Source organism: Protobothrops mucrosquamatus, unplaced genomic scaffold, assembly GCF_001527695.2.
Source record: "Protobothrops mucrosquamatus isolate PMUCROS unplaced genomic scaffold, P.Mucros_1.0 scaffold365, whole genome shotgun sequence".
Classification (NCBI taxonomy): Eukaryota; Metazoa; Chordata; class Lepidosauria; order Squamata; family Viperidae; genus Protobothrops; species Protobothrops mucrosquamatus.
Window position 1 is genome coordinate 179,505 of NW_015386699.1, and position 22,379 is coordinate 201,883.

The 22,379-nt window shown below is 35.7% G+C and overlaps 1 protein-coding gene across 4 annotated transcripts in view; it reads left to right on the top strand.

Moving 5' to 3' along the window:
* ADGRL2 (adhesion G protein-coupled receptor L2) overlaps window positions 1-22,379 on the top strand; it is a 222,282-nt gene that overhangs the window by 113,436 nt on the left and 86,467 nt on the right. For all 4 annotated transcript variants that reach the window (XM_029284080.1, XM_015815684.1, XM_029284078.1 and 1 more), the window contains exon 3: window positions 13,489-13,702. In XM_029284080.1, coding sequence (XP_029139913.1) covers window positions 13,489-13,702 — 214 coding nt within the window. The remainder of the gene's footprint in view (window positions 1-13,488; window positions 13,703-22,379) is intronic.

The following is a 22,379-nucleotide window of genomic DNA, read 5'->3' on the forward strand; positions in this document are numbered from 1 at the left end:
GAATGTATTAGCATATGCAAACACTTCCTTCCTTTAGAATTCAGTATTGTGTATTCAACCTCCCCCCCCCCCATACATCTAAAAACAAGCATGATAGAGGATGCAACTTAAACAGAAACATAACAACTTGCATCTGGGGGCTTTTCGTTTGAAAGAGTAGCATACATGCTATCTTGTTTTTAGCTTCTCAGCTAATGCATCTGAATACTATACTTTCTTTCCTATCAGAAATATCTCAGTAGTGAATACTTTTAATACTTTTTATCTTTGAACATGTATCACTGTATATGCAATTCTCAGACGAGGGGTGATCTTTTAATTAAGACAGGAAGCTGGGGAATCAGAAGTGCTCATAATGCTTGCCACTTTTTTGTCACTCTTACTTCTTATTTCCTAACTCATAGTGGTTGTGTCAACTCACAATATTTCTAGCCTTGGGACCTTCTGATTCATATGCAAAATCTTAGCTAGTCACTTCTGGATCTTCACCTCTTTTGTGGACCTGCTTGTTCCAGTAGCAAATTTAAACTCGGCCAAACTGATAAGCAATATAAAAATAGAACTTGTGTCATGAAAACTTATCAGATCTACATGTGCTGTATTATTTAAATCCTACATAAATGCTGGTTAAGTGAAAATTAAAGAAAAGTAAAAAAAAACCAGATGACTTTTGGAGCAGACGTGGAGATTTCACTAATTCCAACTTTGAAGTAAGATTACACAGTGTCCTTTGATTGTCTGATCTCATACCAATTATTTTTTAGTTTTCAAGTATATTTGGTTAGTGTGCGGTAAATGATGTTGTCACACATCTAATGTTGGGGTTATACAAGCAATTATTATTTTGCTGCTTTTGCAAAACTACTGCTTCTGGGCTCTTTCTAAGATCAGTGTTAAATGGATAACAATTTACTAATATTAAAGTGTTCATATCTGGTCCATAAAACTGATGGAAAATTAAAATAATACAAACTGCTTCCAAAGTCATATAAATGTGGGACATTTTTATATTACCCAACATAAAAGCTAACCAGTAAGGGAGACGAGAGAAAAAACTAAAAGAATGTAAACTATCTGGGCTACACCAACATATGAGTTAACCTTATAAAACAGCATTGTAGAATTTTTTAAAAATACAGACAAAATTGGTAACCCTGGCTTCAGGAATGTTACTTAACTGATGGTTTACCTGAGAAGCACTGTTCCAGCCACATGGATAAAACAAGCAAGGATTGGTTCCTAGTATGCTCATTCTGGGTTTGCACATTATTCCAAACTATGTTTGGCTGAAATAATTTACTGAATATACTTAGGTGCCTGGGCTAATTCAACATGCTAAATCATTAAACTATGGCTTTGACAGTACTATCTCAGGTTTGATATGGCTGTTGTCATAATCATGGTGGTTTGGGAGAGATACCAAATCCCACTTGCCTCACAGCACTATTGAGAGGATAAAACTATGCACACTATCTTGTTCTTTGAAAATGCCTGAAATAAAGATATTTATTAGTATGCATTTTATACATGATGTAATGAAATACAGTCATCTAATGTAATACATTAAACTTTTTTCCCAGTAAAGGTATCACTAGAGAAGAGAAATTAGAACAGTATGGCTTTGACATATAAATAGCCAGTTAACTTGACCCTGTTTGAAAATTTGAGAATATAACGTGAGTCAACATTTTGCAAATGCATTGTTTTACAGTAATAATCTCCAACAATAGTGATGCCTCTGTCATGGTTTAATGAACACTCTAGAGAGCTTTACTGGATAATCTCATGTATTATAGCTCTCAGTTCCTATGAGAATGTGTAGTTTCAGTTCACTCTTGTTGGGCAAACATGCAGATCAGTTTGTTACATTTGGGGGGGATTGAAATCCAGGCTCATACTGCGGAGAATTTTGCACCAAGCTTTAGGATTTTGGCTGTTAAAATGATTCTGTCCGTCTGTCTGTCTGTCTGTCTGTCTGTCTGTCTGTCTGTCTGTCTGTCTGTCTGTCTGTCTGTCTGTCTGTCTGTCTGTCTGTCTATCTATCTATCTATCTATCTATCTATCTATCTATCTATCTATCTATCTATCTATCTGCCATATTCACAGTACCTGTCCAGAGAGTCATTTGGCAGAGTCACGATACAAATTGTTACCAGTAATCAGGGTTTTGGGGGAAGTTGCCAAAGGTTTTGCCTTCTGAGTATTGGCAGCATCTAATTGCTTTCTAGGCTTAGCCATTGTGATGCAAACTAATGATTGGAGCATTTTAGGATTCAATAGTCTATCCAAATGGATCAACTAACTTGTCATTCAAATCTGTACTGGAAAAAGAAGATACGCTGATACTAAAGTGTTGCCAGTCTGAAATAAGTTCAGTAATTTTTGTTATTGTTGCTTAAACTGGCTTTAGAAAAGTCAAACTTTCCCATTATTTTTTGCAGCTTGCAGCAAAAGGGCATTTTCATATTGATCCATTCTGAAATGGATCGTAGAGTCACAGTGAGCCCTGAAATATTATTAGGTTGAATAAAAAGTGGCAGGGGTAATCTAATCATACATTATTTATGAACAGGAATACTTATACATTGATTCACATTCTGAAGTTTACAATGCAATAAAGCCTGAGAAATACATTTAAAGATTTGCCTTTAAAGCCCTGCATGACATGGGTCCAAACTACTTGAGGAAGTGTCAATGGGACTGGACTGTTCAACCTGCGCCAGCAGGGAGGGCATACTGCGGATCCCCTCAATCAAGGATTTTCGGCTAGTGGGGTCCAGGAGAAGAGCCTTATCTCCCATAGCTCCTGCCCTGTGTAAAATCCTAGCCCAGTGATGGTGAACCTTTTACAGACTGAGTGCCCAAAAACTGGCCCCGCCCCAGCTCCACCCCCTGCTCTGCCCCCACCCCGCCTGCCCGCAGGACCACTCACCACCTCCAGGGCCTGCCACAGATCAGCCAGGCAGGCCAGCAGCGCCATAGTGGCTACGCCCTCTGCCTGCGCCCCACAGCATCAACTGTGCGCGATGGGGCGTGAGAGCAGAGTCTTGTCTACGCTGTCTGGCTGCCATGACTTTGGCTGTGCTACTCCACGTGGGCCATGTTCGGGGGTGACTCTCCAGGGGAGCTGCTGGTGAGGGGGTCACGGGGGAGGCAAGGCTGGGGCAACGGCATGTGTGCCCACAGAGAGAGCTTCGAGTGCTGCCTCTGGCATCCATAGGTTCGCCACCACTTTCCTAGCCCTGGGCTGAGATTGGCTCCCACCATCCTGACTTTTTGTAAGAGCCTTAAGACCTGGCTCTGCCAGATGGCTTGGGGACCCAATGGTGGAGCTTTACATTGGAGGTCATTGACTAATTAAAAGCTAATCCCACCCTCCATGTATCCGGCTCCCTTCTTCGCCATCTTCCATGAATGATTTTATTTTACCTCTTTCGTATCTTATATCGAATGATTTTATTGTCTTTTAATGTTTTTTATGCTGTAAGCCACCAAGAGTTGTTTGACATGAGATGGGAGGCAAATAAATTTCATAACAAAAATAAATAAATAAATAAATAAATATTAAAATAAACAAATAAAAAGTAATAGCATTCATTAATAAACTTTGTAGGAGCAAGACTGAATCATTTTTCTTCAGAAGAGATATAAGCCTGGCATCATGAACTTTCAAATGCTACATTATCATGTGTACAAATGAGAATGCTGATTGGCTAGACAAAGTGAACTGGATCAAATACATTAAGATTAAATTTAACATGTCTATACCTAGTTACCTGAAAGAAACCCTAACTGAACTTAGTGTATTCCCAGATATTAATTTACTAGAATAATTTATCACTATTAGAACATTTTCTCAAGTGTTGCCAAACAACAGAATTTAACATTCAGATATAAAACTCACTCGACAAAAACAGTAAAAAGATGACTACTTAGCATTAGTAGACTTTTCTGCTTTCATATCTTTAGGGCTCAACAATCTTTAAATCATGAGAAGTAGTAAAATGCTTTAGATGTTTTCTACACAGTTTTTTTTAATATATATATATATATATATATATATATATATATATATATATATATATATATATTTATATTGACGCCATAGAATCAACCCTATTTAGAAAAGAGGGAAATAGAGATTTCCCCCCCCCAAAAAAAAACACAACCTCCCCCCCCCCCAAAAAAAAGCTTATGTGTCAAACTGCTTTGTTGCAAATTTGGTTCACTAAGCCTGGGAACAAAGGCTTCCTCCCCCCTTTGTTAGTTTATGAACTCAGCAGTGGTTCTTTGAATTAATGTTGCTTAGAGACAATTTTTTTTTCTTCTGTTTTGTTCGTCCTTTTATCAGCCTTATGTTGGTCATTCATTCAAACCAACAGGGATTGTATGAGAATTTAAAAGAAAAGTGTTTATTGTGCAACGTCAATCAATAAACAGTTCTAAAATCTCTAAAATGTGTAGCTTTGTTTTTGCTCTCTTAGAAGTTCTGTTAAGAGGATATAATGCAGCAGGAAATTCTGTTGACTCATAATTTAACACAAACAGATACCACTTCTTTTGTTTCTGTGATATACTTCCTTCTTGAAATGAGAACCTTTTCCTTCTGGACAAGTGGCATGTTCAAGGGGGGGGGGAAGATATGTGAGCTTTCTGACAAACATCCCTAAGAAAAGTTTTTGAGATGCTAAACACCAATCTGCATTTCACCCTGCTGTCACGGCCTATTGAATCATAAAACATCATGGACAATTTATTGAATTGCCTTTGGCCCCTGAACTCCGTCTTTTGCCCCCCTCAGAAATTCCAGAGCTGAATTTTGGCAACAAATGACTGAAAATAAAGACACAATTTTTCACTTTTTGATGGTTGGGGGGGGGGGCATAAAATAATAAAATATACAGAAGCCTTCACTTAGGCTTAAAATGAAGTGCAAATGAAGTGCTTGTATACGGTGAGATCTATTGTCCTACCTCCATTCTCCCACAAAATTTAGCTTTACCAATTGCTGTCTTCTATTACAAGTCTCTAGATTTTTGCAAAGTGCATCTATAAGAAAATTGCCCATCTTTGGTCTGTCATGAGACAATCTGTTCTACTTCATAATTCAGAACAGCCTTTTATGCATGCCTAGCACATTTATTTAAAGCATGTATTATCTTATGCCTTGTGAGAATTTTGAAAAGCAAGATAGTACAAGAAACGTTAGCACGTTACAAAACATAAATAGAAAAATCAGCATTTTCATGGGGTTTTTGCATTCTGGTTCATTATTAGAAAGAACATTATTTGGCTGAATAGGTAATATATTGTCTCTTATTTTTACATGTTCTTGCCTATATATATTTCTGAACATGTTTAAGCATATATGCCTACAGAGATAGAAAGCACAAGATTGCCACGTTCCATATAGCAAACATTTATGTATTTATATCCAGTTGTATGTTATCTTTCAGTTTAAAAGCTTCAATAATAAAAGCAATAACTATTCAAAGTTTTAAAATCAATACTAGCATTATGAAACTAGCAACTTTTTATATACACTACAAAAACATTATTAATCATTATTGAATATAAAGCTACCACCAAGAATGTATTTTTCTTATATGAATTTGGCTATTTAACAAAGTAGTTCGAGGCATAGAAAGTTTTCACTCAAATTATTTCCTTAAATAGCCAAATTCATGTGAGAAAAATATACACATAAACATGATGTCAAAGTACTAGCTGATAACCTAACTATACATTTTAAACAGCATTGAAGCTTCTAAAACAACAAAAGAAACATTACATGACATACTTCAGTAACCAAGTCTGGATATTATATTAATATATATAAAACTGGAAAAAAAATAAACTTGTTTTACAGTTCTTTACAACCAGACATGTCTTTTTGTTCTGAATTAGTATTACAAATTGAAAAAGAGGACTGTATCCACAGTTATAAGGAATAAAACACAAGTGGAAAATTATACATGCATTTTCATAACATTGTGCCTGTCATTTAAGCCTGTTTAGACTTATGTGCATCAGCATTATGTGTGTGTAATATATTTATTCTTAATTGTGTTAGTATATTCTGCTCAGATCCAATGATGATTGCAGAAAAACTGCAGTATGTGATGATATCTATAATGGAACAGACATGTTAGCTATTTTCACCCGAAAGCAGACACTTGAGCCTTAAATCTTTATTATGTGTAGGTTTTAATTTGCTTCTTTTGAGAATTTTTCCATTTTCTTCATATATCAGACACCCCTGTGGCTTTATATGAATGTGGATGAGGTTGTGTTTTTACTGTATGCAATGTATACATTTATTGTATGTATACTGTATATTTTTATGCCTGGTCTTTGTGTTTTTGTAATACATTTCATGCATATGAGAAAGTACAGTACTCATTTCATGTTTTTTTTTAATGGTAGCATTCTGATCCATTAACCAATGAGATGGAGACTTAATTTTAAATTGTATGTACTTGTTTATTTGCCAACATTTTTGTCCTCATTGGAATCAAATTAAAATTTTCATGAGTTCTAACGAGCCAGGGATTGAGCTGAAGTTGATGCGTGTTCTGTGTTAGAAGCAGTACTTATTAAACTAATTTTTAAAAAGTTAAGATTTTTACTCTAATTTAGAATGAAAAAATCCTAATAATTTTAATAGTAGAACTCGTATATGAATGTGAATGTATTCCTTGTTCTGAATTCAAGGTGGTAAATACCAGATCTATGATATTAGTGTACTGAATTTTCTGTGGTGTGTTTTTGATTGATTCGTAACATTAAAAAAACTCTTTTCTTTTTTATATAATTAACAAAATTACAATAAAAGACAAAACTTCTAAATATATTTAAAAATTCACACAATTAAATGAGACCAAAAGAAAAAAGATAGAAAAAACAGACCAAAGAAGAAAATAATCTATTTTTTATGTTAAACATGTCAATAGTCACTGATTTACTGATAATAGATACTGCCATAATATAATTAATACAAAATATCAAACAGTGCATCTGTTTAACAAGAAGCACTAAAATGTATTTTTGCACGTTATTTCATCAAGTTTTTTGGTGTAACAAGATTGTCAAAAAGATATTGACCAATTCTAATTTTTTTTTAAAATGTGATATTTGCAAAATGACTTCTCATTCTACAAAACTAGCACAAGTTTTATTTTAAAAGACAATCATTTTATTCTTGATAGAAATATCTATATATTTTTATGAACACTATGTTTGATAACTTATATACAATTTCCTGGAGTCATGTACAGGAAATAAATGTATGCAATATTAATGTAAACTGAAATGTCACAGTCTCTTTTATTTGCTTGTTTGGGGATAAATTAAAAAATGAAAGTCCCCCCCCCCTTCCCCAAGATCCCATGGTAGCAATTTGCAATTTAAATAGTCAAGGGCATATACCCTTATTTTTACATCTTGATTACTGTAGAACAGTGTTAGCTCTGGCATATCTTCACTGCAGAAATACAGTTAAACAAATGTTAGGGATAATGAATCGAACAAAGTGTGTTGTTTGCTAAATCTCTGCAAACAGTTTTTAACTGCTTGTGAAAGCTGACTTAAGTTAAGGTCTATAGTAAAAAAAACAAAAAAAAAATCCAGTTTATTTTAGCTGCTTTGCCTTCCTTAGTGGAAACTTTATATTATGAAATAAAAATTGATTGGGCAAAAAAGTTTATATTAAGCACAACATACGGTATATTTCATAAAGATTTTCAACAAAACCAAGTACAAATTTCTAATATAAGCATAGAGAACTGGTTTATTTATTGGACAAATATAGTACATATGTATTTCCCCTATTTTACAAGAAAAATGTGTAAGACAATGTACAGTATGTTTGTCCTGTATCTGGTTTATATGTTGAGTGTTTTCACCATTATTTTTCCTCATTCAGCTTCCCTTTTCTCAAATTTGATAAGGTATCTAAGTGCAGATGAATAAGAAGCTATGTTTATGCTTACAAGGACATTGCTGTTTGCATTCAAATGGCATAGTTTTTTCCCTCCCAAATAGATTTTCTAGAAAATATTTTAGTTCTTAGTTTTAGTTTCATATGTGATTTTTTACTTTTTTGTATAATTAAATGCTGCCCCCCATCATAAGACTTTGGGAGACCTGCATAAATAAAACAATTAATGAAAAATAAAATTTAATGAATAAACCCAGAAATTATTGTCTAAAGCTGGTGTGATGCAGGAGAGGGTGAATTACAAGATCCTTTCATGAGTGACATAGGATAAGCAGATTCTACCAGGAGCAAACAGTCCCAAAGATAATCAAGAACCAAGCCAAGAGTGATTAAATTTATAGGTGACACTATGTGATGAATTGCTACATGTTGCAAATATAAAGTACCACAGGTTTAACTATTTCCAAAGTGGGAAGAGGGAATTATTTGTTTCAAGTATCAAGAGAAATATATATGCAAAGTGACATATGCGAATTGCACTATACAAATTATCCTAATTTTCTTGACTACATGTTTCTTTTTTCCTGTAAAGCACATATTTCTATGAATATCTGTGTAATCTTACATATCTGCATTATAGGTAAATATGTACAGCAGATATATAAACCTATTATTGAGTTTAATGTGGCTTATTGAAATGAAGAAATGTTCCACCTTGTTTTAGACAAGCCAGAACTAATTTCCTTTCACAATTTTGTTTATGCATGCAGATGATTTCTGACCACCAAAATGCTAGGATTTCCTTTTTCTTCTCATTCCTTTAAAGAATGAGCTATACATTTATCTTCTAACTAGATGCCAAGCAACTTATTAAAATCATTACACATATTTGAGTTGTTTTACAGTGCATTCTAATTATGATAGCACTTCTGCTTTAAATCCCTCTTTGAAGTGTTAAACATACTTCACCATTATCTGCGTAGTTCTGTACCTCCCTTCAAGATCATTTCTGAAGGACAGGTTCATTTGTAAATTACAGTACAGAAAATCTGAATGGATGGTTTGTCAGCTCAGCATTAATGACAGCAATATATTTTGATTGTTCTCTACTCCCAACTGAAGTGGGGTGGTGCATAACTGGAAAGGAAGGCCTTCATTTTGACCATACTTTAAGAAGTAAAGCACTCTTTTGATGGTGGTAAAGCATCTTTTGGAAAGATCTTTGTTCCTCTAAAACTGTGTTTGATGTTACTTCAACTGGCTTCTTTACATTCAGTAAGCGAAAAGGGGCTTTGCATACTCAGTGAAAGTAATGGGTAGCTTCTGTGGTATTCAGAAGGAGAAGTCTTTTCTGACAACTAGATGTGTGTGGAAAGATATGTGTGTGTGGGGGGGGAAGGTTAGTGAGCTTTAAGAACATGACTTAGGATAGTATCACACAGGCCTAAATCTAGACTTTGCAATGATGCAGGAATGAAAGGTAAGATCTAGACCTCGGCTTTCCCAAATTGTATGGAGAAGTAAAACACCCCTTCGTTAGGACTTGCCTTCTGAATAGAAATATATTTAATAGATTTAATTCTTAGATCATATTATTGATAGGGTAACACAATGGCATCTGAGAAAGATTGTCAAAGCTGTTCCCAACTCAGTTTGACCAAATTATGAATTGTGAATCTTAACATAATTAAGATGGAGCTGTTCTGACTCTCCTTCCATAGGATCGTGTGTACGATTCTGATTCCTCTTCACTTTCCCAGGTTCTGTTACACATTTCATCGCAGACCATAACTTCCCTCTTATCCTATGCCCAATAAATCCCCTTGCACATTCCAGGTCACAATTGAGAGGTTAAAAGAATGCACACCTACTCCTTTTTTTTTTTTTAACCTGCACTTTTACTTGCAATTATGCTAGCGTCCAAAAATTTGCTACCCTTCACTCAATTCCTAAAGAAAAGTAGGAAGGTTCTCATCTTTATCATGACAAGATTGATATGTTTTTGCTTATTTAATACTGGTGATGTGTTGGACTTCATAGCAAGATCTCCGCTTCTCATCATTTTGCACAGTTTGTTTCTCTTTCGTCAAAAAAGAAAAAAAAAGTGATGGTGGTGAGGAATGTGCTACCTCTGTTGGGAATTCACCAAGGCTTAACCTAACTATTATTTTTAGCAGCAACCCAAAATATAGAGCAACCTAAGTTGAAGGATAATCTCTTAAAAAAAGCTCTCTGTGTTCCCATCTGTTTTTTTTTAAACTCTAATACTGCTGCATTCCCACCACCTCTCCTGAATTGTTGAAAAGAGACTGTAGAAATCTAGATGACAGCAATGTATAATGTTTTTCTCTGCCCCATAAATCTGTCCTTCTGAGCCACCAAATTCAAGAATATTCCTTCTGTTTTTAATTATTAATGCATATTTTCTTGGCGTTTGTTCATTCCCATGGTTTAGGGACACAGCTGAGCTACTTTCATAAAAGTATTTCACCATTCAGTTATGGTGTCTCTTAATATTAAAGCATGTTGCCATGGATTTGCTGATACTTTGTCTGGTTTTGAATTCTATAGTCCTGGCAACCTCAATTGAAATACTGTAATAGTTCTGATTTTTCTACAATAAATACATGGTTGAACTGAAAAAAAAATCCAGACAAAGCACCCAAAGCTTTCTATTATGGCGTATATTTCTTTTATTTCCTGTAAGGAAATTTGGACTATAATATTTGGAATTGTTGTTCCTATTTTAGTTTTTACAGAAAAGCTTGTAAAGAGACCTATCGTGGAAATAGTTAATATTAGGCAAGAAAGAAGATAGACTTTAGTCCTTTCTCATGATTCAGGAAGATTAGTTCCAGCCTTGAGAAAGTGGTGGGAGAGGAAAAACAGTTACTGAATCTTGAGGAAGTAGAAAGTGTGAGAAAAAGAACTATCTCATCTTGAACGTATTGTCCTTAAAAAGGACAGTGAAAGTTTGGGCCTGGATTTCAAAATTCTCTTACTACACAGCAATAAAGTAGCATTTCTTGAATTCCTGTGGTGTCTGTTTCTTAATACCCTGTAGATGTGTGAGTTTACAATTTAAGTCATTCCATGCCAGCCCATGCAACCTATATGAAAGCTAACAGGTTGAAAAAAACTGGCAGTTGTCCTTTGTTTCAGATATTATTATTTTTCAGATGACTTGATAGAAGCAAAATAAGTATATCCTAATTACTGAGGTGAGCACCAGTTTGGTGAAGTGGTCAAGGAATCAGACTAGAAGCCATGAGTCATGCCTGTCACTCTCTCTCAGATGTAGGAAGGAAGCAGTAGCAAACCACTTCCATAAAACCTTGCTAAACAAGTCTTCAGGGACTTGTTCAGACAGTCTCCAGGAGTCAACACACAGATATGCAAACAGACACTCTCTTACACACACACATTCCTGTGAGGTACAATTCTATTTGTCATAATCATCATACCTCCTAAACCGGGGTCTTCAAACTTGTCCCTTTTATGACTTGTGGACTTCAACTCCCAGAATTCTTTAGCCAGCGTGCCTGGCTGAGGAATTCTGGGAGTTGAAGTCCACAAATAATAAAAGGGACAACCTAAACCTTTTAGATCTCTTCTTCAAACAATGAAGAGAAATAAGATGAAGTTAAATGCAGTGGTGAGGTTTCTTCTTCATAGACCTAGGCTATGGAGCTTGTTTTATACTCCCACCTGTTTTTCATAACTGTTTTCCATCTGTGTCAGTTGCATTTCCCAGTTAGCACAGGCTATCAGTCAGGCACAGAGCTGTTGCTAACTCAGTTGTGTGTATTAAAAAAAAATGGTATTCGAGGCTGGCAGAGTAGCTGGCAGCAACTTGCAGCTGTCAGAGAGTAAATACAATAAGAAGAAAAGTGCTGAGTTTAATATTGACTCAAAGTTGAATCTCCTGTTGTGGAAATAAAAAAGCCTTGATTTTAAGTGCAACTGCTGTGATGCTTTACCAGTGAAAGAACTGTGTGTTTTGTACATGCTTGGAATGTCTTTTGTATTTTGTTACATGTCCCAATGCCGTCCTTATTTAAAAAAACAAACAAACAGGTTGCAGAGCACAGCCTTCACAAGAAGGTTGCAGAGCACAACCTTCACAAGAAGCTTCTCTTTCTGGCTCAACACAGAATTGGACTTGGTTCAAATAGTTTCATACCTTGTGACAAATATTCTGGCTTTGCAGAGGTGTGAAATGTTCAACACGAGGTAGTTTTTCTGCTGATCATGCACTTACAGCATCAGATAAAGATGGAAATCCCAATGTGTCTGCTCACGTTATCACATTTAATGTGAAATGGTTGGGTGACAGATGCATCCACTGAAAATCTTGCACGTGGCTTCTTGCCATGGTTTAAAAACCACTTTGAGTGGTTAAGTATGCATGCTAGAATACATGCTACTTCCAGTCACTACAGGCCACAGAGGATAATTTATGATAAATAAATCAGGACCGAAATAATGTGTTTGGGTAATCAGTATTAAAAATGGTTTACAAATCAGGTTTTCAACTCTCCGGCTATTGTTGGAGTTCCAGGTTGAAAATTTGCCACTGAACCCTTTTATAATTAGATTTATTTGAGAATAAAATCATAGTTTGTACAAAAGGAAAAGAAATTACATTAATATGTAGTTCAAAAACATCAAAAAACTCATTCAGCAGAAAGCTACTGCCCATTACAAATCCCACACGCCTATGTACCAGATCTGAGATGAAAGGAACAAAATGAACAAAAGAAACTGAAATTTTGAGGAACACATTGGTTTTAAATTATCAAGTTTAATAAGTGTAACATTTTATTGGTTATTTTTTCTGTTATTTTGAGACAGGGAACATATATCCTTGCTGTGTAAACTTCTCAGGCTGTTCTGAGTTCAGCAGTAGGCTAGGAATGGGAGAGAGCATTGAAAATAAATAATACTTGTGACATAGTGCTTGAGTTTAAAGTGAAGTGAACACAGAGGCTGACCCAGGATGAAGAAAGCCAATCACAAACATCTGTTAAAAATAATTAAATTAGTTAGAACACAAACTAGGGCTCGTTAAGCAAAGGTCCTGGCTGAAAGTATGGTTGTAAACCTGGTGGCCAAAATATGACCCAGCCACTCAGCCGCCACTGCTCACTTAGTGTAAAAATTCCATTCATTGTTTTTCCAGAGTTTGACTTGTTTAGACCCTGAATATCTGTTGGATGTTTCCTGTAATCTCTTGAAGTTCATAATTTATTTTTTAAAGAACAAATTTCAACCATGTGTTTATTTATAAAATGATACATTCAGAATAATGGCCACATTTAACCCCCAACTCAAGAAGGATGCGAACAAGCTGCTCTATTATATGAATACTCCCCATCCATCTACATAGAAAATCCAGGGTGGGTTATGGACGGTACACATTTTCTGGAATGATAAAAGTCTAAAAATGCCCTCATATTTACTAAAGTGTATTTTAGAGTTATCTCTCTAACTTATTTGGGAGGAGATAATTTAATAATACAATATGGTTTTGTTGTTGTTTTTTTTAGGTTTTAGTCGAGCAGCACTACCATTTGGTTTGGTAAGGAGAGAACTGTCCTGTGAGGGCTACTCCATTGATCTTCGTTGTCCAGGAAGTGATGTCATTATGATAGAGAGTGCTAATTATGGACGGACAGATGACAAGATTTGTGATGCTGACCCTTTCCAGATGGAGAACACTGAATGTTTCCTCCCTGATGCCTACAAAATTATGACACAAAGGTAAAAGCAGTGCTGATTAAAATATGTTAATAAAAAAAGAATACACTGATAAAGGTTAAATTACCGATAATAAATATCTTAAGAAACTCCAATATACTTTTTCCCCATTTCAGGAGGAAAAGGCCACTCATGAAATAAAACTAATACCAAGGTTGACTGTTTTTTTTTTCCTAAGTTCTGGGAAGGAAGGAAGGAAGGAAGGAAGGAAGGAAGGAAGGAAGGAAGGAAGGAAGGAAGGAAGGAAGGAAGGAAGGAGAAATATAATTTTTAGTTTCTGAGATGTCAAAGATCTACTCAGATTTTTCTACTCAAATCCCTATACTTACAAGAATCCATAACACTCAGCACAACTCACTTCTGGGTAGATACGTATAGGAGTATATGGCTGGTCCCCTACTTATGAAGAGTTATCTTCCAAAAGGCTGTTTGTAAGTCCATTTTGTTTGCAAGTCCAGCAAGTATAAAAAAATATGTGCAGTATGGTTCTTGCCTTGAACTGGTAGTGGCCAAGGGGCTTTGCTTAGTGGCAGGAGGGAGAGCTTGAGTGTGGTTTCTGGCATGCTACTTATGTATGTGATGCAACGGAAGCCGATCTTTTTCTGTTGACATCCAGGGTTTACTATCCCCATCAGGTTTCCTACAATGCTACCACCTCTGTGAGGTAAGAACTGTATTGTGCTGCAACTCCAGCCTAGAGGGTCTCATTGGGAAAATCCATTTTAAGTCTGCTAATACTTTTTCTGCTAATACGAACAGTGCTTTTGACATGACATAAAAGGCATTAGGTGGATCACCAGAATATTTCACTTGTTTTCCTTCCCTATCTACTCTTATTTTGATTTCAGTTTGGGAACGCTTGCTAACATTCATTGAAATTGACCACAAAGTGTTCACATTCTTTAGCGCTACAATGAAAGTACCCTCGCATGTTTGAAAAAGTAATATTTTGCTTTAATATATTTCTTTAGATTATAGTTGGATCCCAGGTGAGTTGTGAAGATCATTAAATATAGAATTTGAAATTTCATTATTATTTCATTTTGTCTGAATTACTGATAAAACAAATTTTGTTAGACAAATCCGTGGGAAATTGTAGTCTCATTTCAAAGATTGGAAAAATCATTGAATGAATAAATGATGCATGCCAAATCCAGATTTTTCTGGTAATTTCTTAGGAGTTCTTTGACAAGTTTAATTTTCATTAGAATTAAATCTCAGGAATCTCTTTTCCAGTTGCTTCATTAAACTGAGAAATGATTTATCAAATCAATATCTAAATCAGCATAAGAACAGTGCTAGGGTTTTTAGCTTTTTAAAAAGATTTACAAGTAAATTTAAAACGATCGCTCACACCTCTGTATTTCCTTAAAGCAAAAAACAACAACAATGATTTTGTCTCCAATTTACTTTAAGATCAGTGCAGACTGCTAATTCATTCAGGCTTCCTTTCCCTTCCCCCCTCTTCTCATTTTTTAAAGGGAATTGTGCTCCAATGTTTCAGTTTTCCTCTAACAAGACATATGATCAAACTTTCTTTTAAGTGTTATAACTGTTACTTGAAAGCAAGGTTGTAAATCTATTATTGCTTACTATCACTATTTCAGTTACAATTTATTTGCTATTATCCTTTCAATTTCATCATCCTACAACGGCTTAAAAAGGATAGGTAGACTATTTGCCCATTAGTATTTTCATAGCATCACCCAGGCATCCTTGAAATAATGATGTACCTCATTACTACAGTATTATTTTGTCACAGCAATAGATCAGTGATTCTAGAACTTACAAGTTGCTAGTAGAGAAATGACCATGATCACAAAGGGTGTGCTTTTACAAGTGAAATATCAGCATGAAAGTATGTTCCATAGATAAGGATACCAAGCCTAGTTTATTAAGTGTTATTACGCTAGTATTAACAACTGGATACTATGTTCCATTCTGAAACTGCAGGGCATCCTCTTCCTTTCATTATGTCAGTCATTCATTCTTCTTAGAACACAGCTGTGCCTGTCAAAGCTCAAGGCAGGAGCTGTTTGCACTTTGACCTTTCTATTTCTAGGTTAGCAGCCTGTGTATTTCAAATTCTTAGAACTTCATTGAAGATTTCTTCCCTTTCTCTCTCTCTCTCTCTCTCTCTCTCTCTCTCTCTCTCTCTCTCTCTCTCCTCAATTTCTCTCCATATATATTTCTCTCTCTCTCTCTTTCTCTCTCGCTTGTTCTCCTACTGAAGATGTCCTCTAAGAAACAAATAACTTATGCCAAATGTTTTTAATGGCTTTTCTCAACATGATTGACACATGGGTAGAAATTCCCCCCCCCCAAAAAAAGAACTAAATTACTTTTCTGACCCAGAGTGTCGTTTACATGTATTTCCTTCCTTGTCAACCATTTTTTTAAAAAGTGCAGGTTTATCAGATGAGCTTCCTTTCAAGTGAAAACAAGGCTGCTCTTCTTCTTTCTAAAGATAAAGAATAAAAGGAAAGTCTTTCATGGATGATCATAGGATTGGAAGGTTGGATCAGGAAATCACCCATCTCCTCTGATTCATCTCATTAGTACTTGGTTACTTTGGTCCCTTAATTCTCAAGTCTGCATGGGCCAAAAACTAAACCAATTTGAGAAGATGGCATCCTTGTTTAATTATTTAAAAGATTTGTATGGCTTCCCATCTTAAAACTCAACTCTGGCCAGCCATACAAATTAACACATCACTCGGCATCCTCCTTGGAACCATATTGCAGCATTTTGGCTATATTACTTTGTGACAGTGCAGAAAAACTGATTCGGTAAAGTATACTGAAAACATATGATTGTTACAATTGCACTTTTTTCATGGATTTATAACATTCTTCCCTTCTATTTCTTGTAAAGTAACCAGGTTATTAGAATTCGGCTGACTTTTTTAGAATCAGGAGTTTTCAAAATGGCAGCTGCTTCTGTTGTGGATCAAAAGAGTTGTTATTTTTTAAAAAAAATATTTCTGTAGGAAATGTGTCTTATATAGTCATCAACAGTCTGAATTTTTTCCTCTCTTTCTTTTCCTCTGTGGTTTTGATAACTTTTTGTCCTTTCTCTGCTCCAAAAATGATTGTATTGATTGTCACATAAAAGATACTAATTTGAACTAGCGTGTTTCTGGATGAATGAACATGAAAGATGTCATTGTAAATTACTGATCTCAAATATCAGACCCTTATTTTCTTTTGGTACGTCACTGGTTTTCACTATCAGAATCTGAGAGATACTTGACAAACCTCTACTGTACATGATTATCGGAGCCAGACGCATTCTCTTAAGCATTCTTTTATGTAGAGCTGGCTTCAGGTTACATCAAAGTGGATGCAGAAACACAGACATTCTTTCTCCATGGTCATCTCAGACGGTATATTTGTAGTTTGATGTGGTGTTTGCAAAGTGCTTTCTATTTATGGTTAGTTTTTAATATTGGTTGCATATGAACTCTTCAGGAGAAAGGAATGATGGTGGTTATATTTGACCAAGTAGTCACGTATAACTGAATCATATTTTAATAATAATTAGTACCTACATAGAATTTGAGAGTTTCAGTGCTTTTTCTTCAGTGTTATCACTAAATAGTGACAATTGTGTTTGAATGTTTTGACATTCTTAACAAGCACTCTTAGAAGAAGATCAGTGGCTACTATGAAGTGAAAGACATGGATCTTTTGAAGGACATATAATGTTATTTATTAAATTTATATGGTCCATTTGTTTCCTCCTGGAACTCAAACCAGCTTACGTGATTTGTCCCAATCTTTTTATTGTCTGAACAACTCGGTGAGATAGAGGTTAGATTGGAAAATGGTAATGGACTCAAAGCCACCCAATATATTTCATGCAAGTCAGGATCTGAACCGGGATCTTCATAGCCCTGGAATAATGTTTCCCTTATCATCCCCTACTGTAATGCATTTCATCCAATAAGTTAGCTTCTGAGTCTTATATCTTTCCACACACAATATGTCACTTAGATTCAATAGGTTCTAATAATTGTTAGTCTAAATAATTGGCTTTTTATGTGAACAGTGAGAATTATTTATATTGGTAATAGAAAATTATGTTTCAGTGAAGGGGAATTGCTGTATAAACAGAATTTTGTGATAGTCTTAGCTCAAGAGTTACAACTTGCTTTACCATAGGAAAGCAATTAATTCTTTTATAAGTATTTCAACATAGATAAATTCACTGATGGGCTATAATATTTTCTACTCAATTGTATCACATTCAGCTGTGGTATGGTAAAACAGTTTCTGTTTATGCTAGAGCCTTCAAATGACCAAACACCGGCTGATGAAAGACACTTGCCTAAACAGAAAACAATGGACAGATCTAACAGTTGTATGAATTAGCAGTATATTAATTTAAAAATACTTTGAAAATAAGAGCTTTAAGTTGCAGATTGGATTTTGGGCCAAACCTCAAGACTCCTGAGGGACTATAGCAAATCTAATTCCTCTTTTCCCTTCATCTTTCTATTCAGCTGCTGAATTTTGGAACTGAGACTATTGAGTACATTCTGTACTCAGACATTTTAGAATGAACCCTTAAAAAAAAATCTACCGCTATCACTACTGTCGTCTTCTTGCTGGTTCATTTCAGCTTATCAAAACACATCCTTCTTTCCCTAATGGTTCTACTGGAGCTCAGATTCATGATTTATGTTTTTTATATTTATTATACAAAATAATAAGACAGTATTAATTGTGCCTAGTAGTGCATAAACACTTCACACATACATCCCAATCATAGGGTAGCTAATTATATTACAGTCCTGATTGGTACAGTGATGAAAAGTGATTTTAAGCTTCCTTTAGTAAGGACAGCTGAGCCATTTAGCTTGCTGTCTTTCCTAAAGAGACCTCTAGTAAGCCATAATAGCTGCTGAATAGGAAATATAACCACAATTATTTTTATTCAAACACAGTTTAAATATTAATCAAAGACAATTTATGCTTGAAACTGACAGAGATTATTAACATCGAAAATGTATAATTAACTGCACTGGATATCATGAAGCAGAGCTAGGCAAATAACCATGAGGTCAAATTACTCTGAAGTTTCCATTGCAGTATTTTATATAGTATATGATAGTTGTGCAAGTTAGAGTAATGTGGTACCTATGTAGGAATCCTGTAGGAAAACATAATAAATAGTACTGATGCATTCAAGAAATAAATGAAGATGAGATGTTAGGTGAATGAACATCATAAAAATAATACTTTTACTGGCTAAATTTTTTGTGTTCAACTTTAAGCTACATTTAAAAAATAGTAAAAATATAAAATGCTTCCTAAGAACATCTATAAAATTGCTTTAATTCAGGGCTGGCCTATATTCAATGTTGCTGCTTATGTTGTCTCTTTAGAGTGTGCCTGTTAAGATGTGATGCATGTAGAAAAAGAATATGTTTGTATTATCACCCTACTTTCATAAGTCTGACCCTCTTTTTTCTCCCACAAACACAGGTCGATGGGTGGATAGGTAATGCTGTATAGATATTGTGAATGTATGTTATTGTGTATGCCAATGTCCTCTAATAATAAAAAGTAGCAGTAAAAGTTTTCGTTGTTTAAAATGTCCTATCCTGGTCTTTTCAATTCTATTGGGTCTTTGCAGTAAATTTTGAAAAAAGTATCTTTAAAATATGAACTTTACATTCTTGCAACCCATCTGGTCCTGAATTAGTTACTTCTGATTACATTTTGCACTACAAAAATGGCTGAAATGCAAAGTTGTAAGGGTCAAATGTAAGAACAATAGCATGTTTCTGTGGTTCTGTTTTTAATTAATGAAATCATAATTGCCAAAGATGTTGGCCAACGCTACTCAAAAAGTAATTCCAGGCTTGTACCCTTCCCCTAAAAACACAGAATTTGTTCATTAACAGAAAACAAAAGGGGATTCTCAGCTTTCCTGCATATGAATTTCATATTTGAACATCTTTGCCTTTGTGTACGTGCATTTCTATTGGAAAAGAACAGGAACTAAAATAAACTCAGTCTGCCTTCCTGTTGCTTAGAAAAACATTGCCAGTGTTATACATTATTTAACATGTGTACCCTGTTTATATCAGTGACATAAGAGTATGTGCTAGTGTTTCATAGGGGGACAGTTTTTCCCCGCTTCATAAAACACTGCCTTGTGCTCTCAGTCCCATGCATGGTGCTAGTGGATATTTAAAGCAGTTCTGCTTAACATTTTATAGGTCATGATCAACTGAACCCATAAAGCAAGTTAATGCTATGGAGCTAATGTAGTTTAAGAGTAAAGTAGAGTAAATGCTTTATTCAGAGTAATAGTTTTATCTTGCTACTAAAATATGAATTTGGTATTTTTTTTAAAAAATGCTGTAAGCTCCCCATCTCAATTTTCTGTGATAGCATGGTAGTGCTGCTGCAGTATTATTGTACAGATATGTTATTTTTTTGAAGTTCCTGTCTCCCTTTTTAAAACAATTTCATAGGAGCAGAAGATTTTTGCATTCCCACTTTATACACAATGGATACATTAACCCACATGCCAGTTTAATAGACAGTACAATTGAAAGATTGCCTACTAATACAGAAAGATGTCTCTCCAAACTCCTTCAACACATAGAAGCTAAGAATAAAAGCAAGGAAATGGAAGTATGTTGGGGCAAAGCCAAAGGTGTGTCCCCCTTATAATTTAATCCCTTGGCTCCCCTATACATTGAATAATACAGGAAGAGAGCTATTGTTTTCCATGAAGCTATTCTTGGGAGTTCCAGTAAATGTCTTCAGGCATTTGTTAGTGTAAGTATAGAATTGCTGAGGAACTGGCCTCCAATTGTCAGATAAAGTTTGACTGTATTTGCCTGAATGTAATGCAGTAGTCCCACAACAGGGGACCCTGTTGCTCAGGAATGCCATTCTCATGTAAAATGAAATCTTCAGATGCTAGGAAACATCAGGATTGGAGGGAGATGGCACAGAGTTTGTGTCTTCATCTTGCCTTTTTGGATTTTTGAGGAAGGCCTGAAGATATCTGCAGTAACTGTATTATATACGAGCAATTTATATGTGTCTATTGTGGATGGATGGATGGATGGATGGATGGATGGATGGATGGATGGATGGATGGATGGATGGATGGATGGACGGACGGACAGATGGGGCAGTCCTTTCTTAATGATCACAATTGGGACCATAATCTCAGTCATTGACCAAAGCAGTCATTAGGTATGACATCATGTGACTGTTTCACTTAACAAGTGCAATCTAGGCACTCCTGGTTGCAGTCATTAAGCTATCTTGTGAGTTGTTAAGTGGATGGAATCCCAGGTAAGGAGCACAGGGTGGGGGAGAACCTGGGAGATCTGGTGCAAGCCGTGCATGAGCACTTCTCCACTCAGTAGTTGAAACTCCTCTGAAATGCAAGCAGAATTTGTAGGCACTGAGTTGAAACCACATGAGCAGGTCCTGTACTAAGCTTCCCCCATCCCTCTGAGACACCCATGTATCCTACTGCACTGTCTCTCCACTTAGGAGCTGAAAATCCTCTCTGATAAAATCAACAAAGATTTTCAGTCCCTAACCAGGGAGACACACAAACAGCCTCCACTGGACCTCCAGGGCTTCCCTCACCACCACCATGGGGCACTCAGTGCTCCTTACCAAGCTGCCTCTTCATTCTGGGGGTTTAAATATTTCGTGGTTGAAAAGCCTTCTTTCATTTCAGTGTGGATTTTTCAGCCAGTGCCCAGAAACAAGATGGAGTCCTCTCAGTAGCACCTTGCAACATTCCATGCAGGTTTCCCCATTTACTTTTTGAGGAAGCCCGGGGAGAAGATTGCAAATGGCAATCACAGGGTGCCTGCTGAGCAGTTTTAAGTGCAAACAGGTTGCCAAACACGCAGACATGCCCAGACATTTTTCATCATGGTGAGCTATAATACAGTATTCTTTGTATTGTGAACATTATGCTCTGTATAGTCCAAGCATGGGAAAACTGAGCTGGGCTATGTTTCATCAAGCCATAAACAAAAGCATGTTCTTGATGTTAAAGCATCTCTCTTAGTAAGTGCTTAAGACTTACTCTTCAGCACTTGTATTACCTGCTTTCTTGCTGTGGTTTCTAGATATACAGGGTAATCAGGTTGAACATGTCTTAAGCTAGGCATTTTATGATTTATTTTACCATAAATCAAACTGTCCCCCAAATCCATAGCTTGTCATGCAGTTCATTTCTTTCTCTTACGTCAAACAAGCCACCATTTACCTATATCCTGCAGAAAAAATGTTAACCTTCGGGGGGGGGGGTGAATTTGGGGTTAAAAAGATGCTTCCAGATCTGAAAGTTTACTTCCTGTCAAATATATCAACTTTGTTAGTCCATTATTCCTTTACTTATAAATGCAAAAAATCTTTCTCTTTTTAACTTTCCTAGTCCCCCCCCCCCCTTTGGCAACTGAGACACAATCTAAAGTTCCTTCAGAGCATTCTGAATTAGAGAATAATTTAGGTAACATGCTATAAAACTAAAACAGCTCCTCTTGCTTGAGCAGGGGGCTGGACTAGAAGACCTCCAAAGTCCCTTCCAGCTCTATTCTATTCTAAATACAGAAGATCAGGGTTCCATTATCATGAATACTATCAATGTTATGCGTGATAAAGGAGCTCCTTCTTTTATTACGATT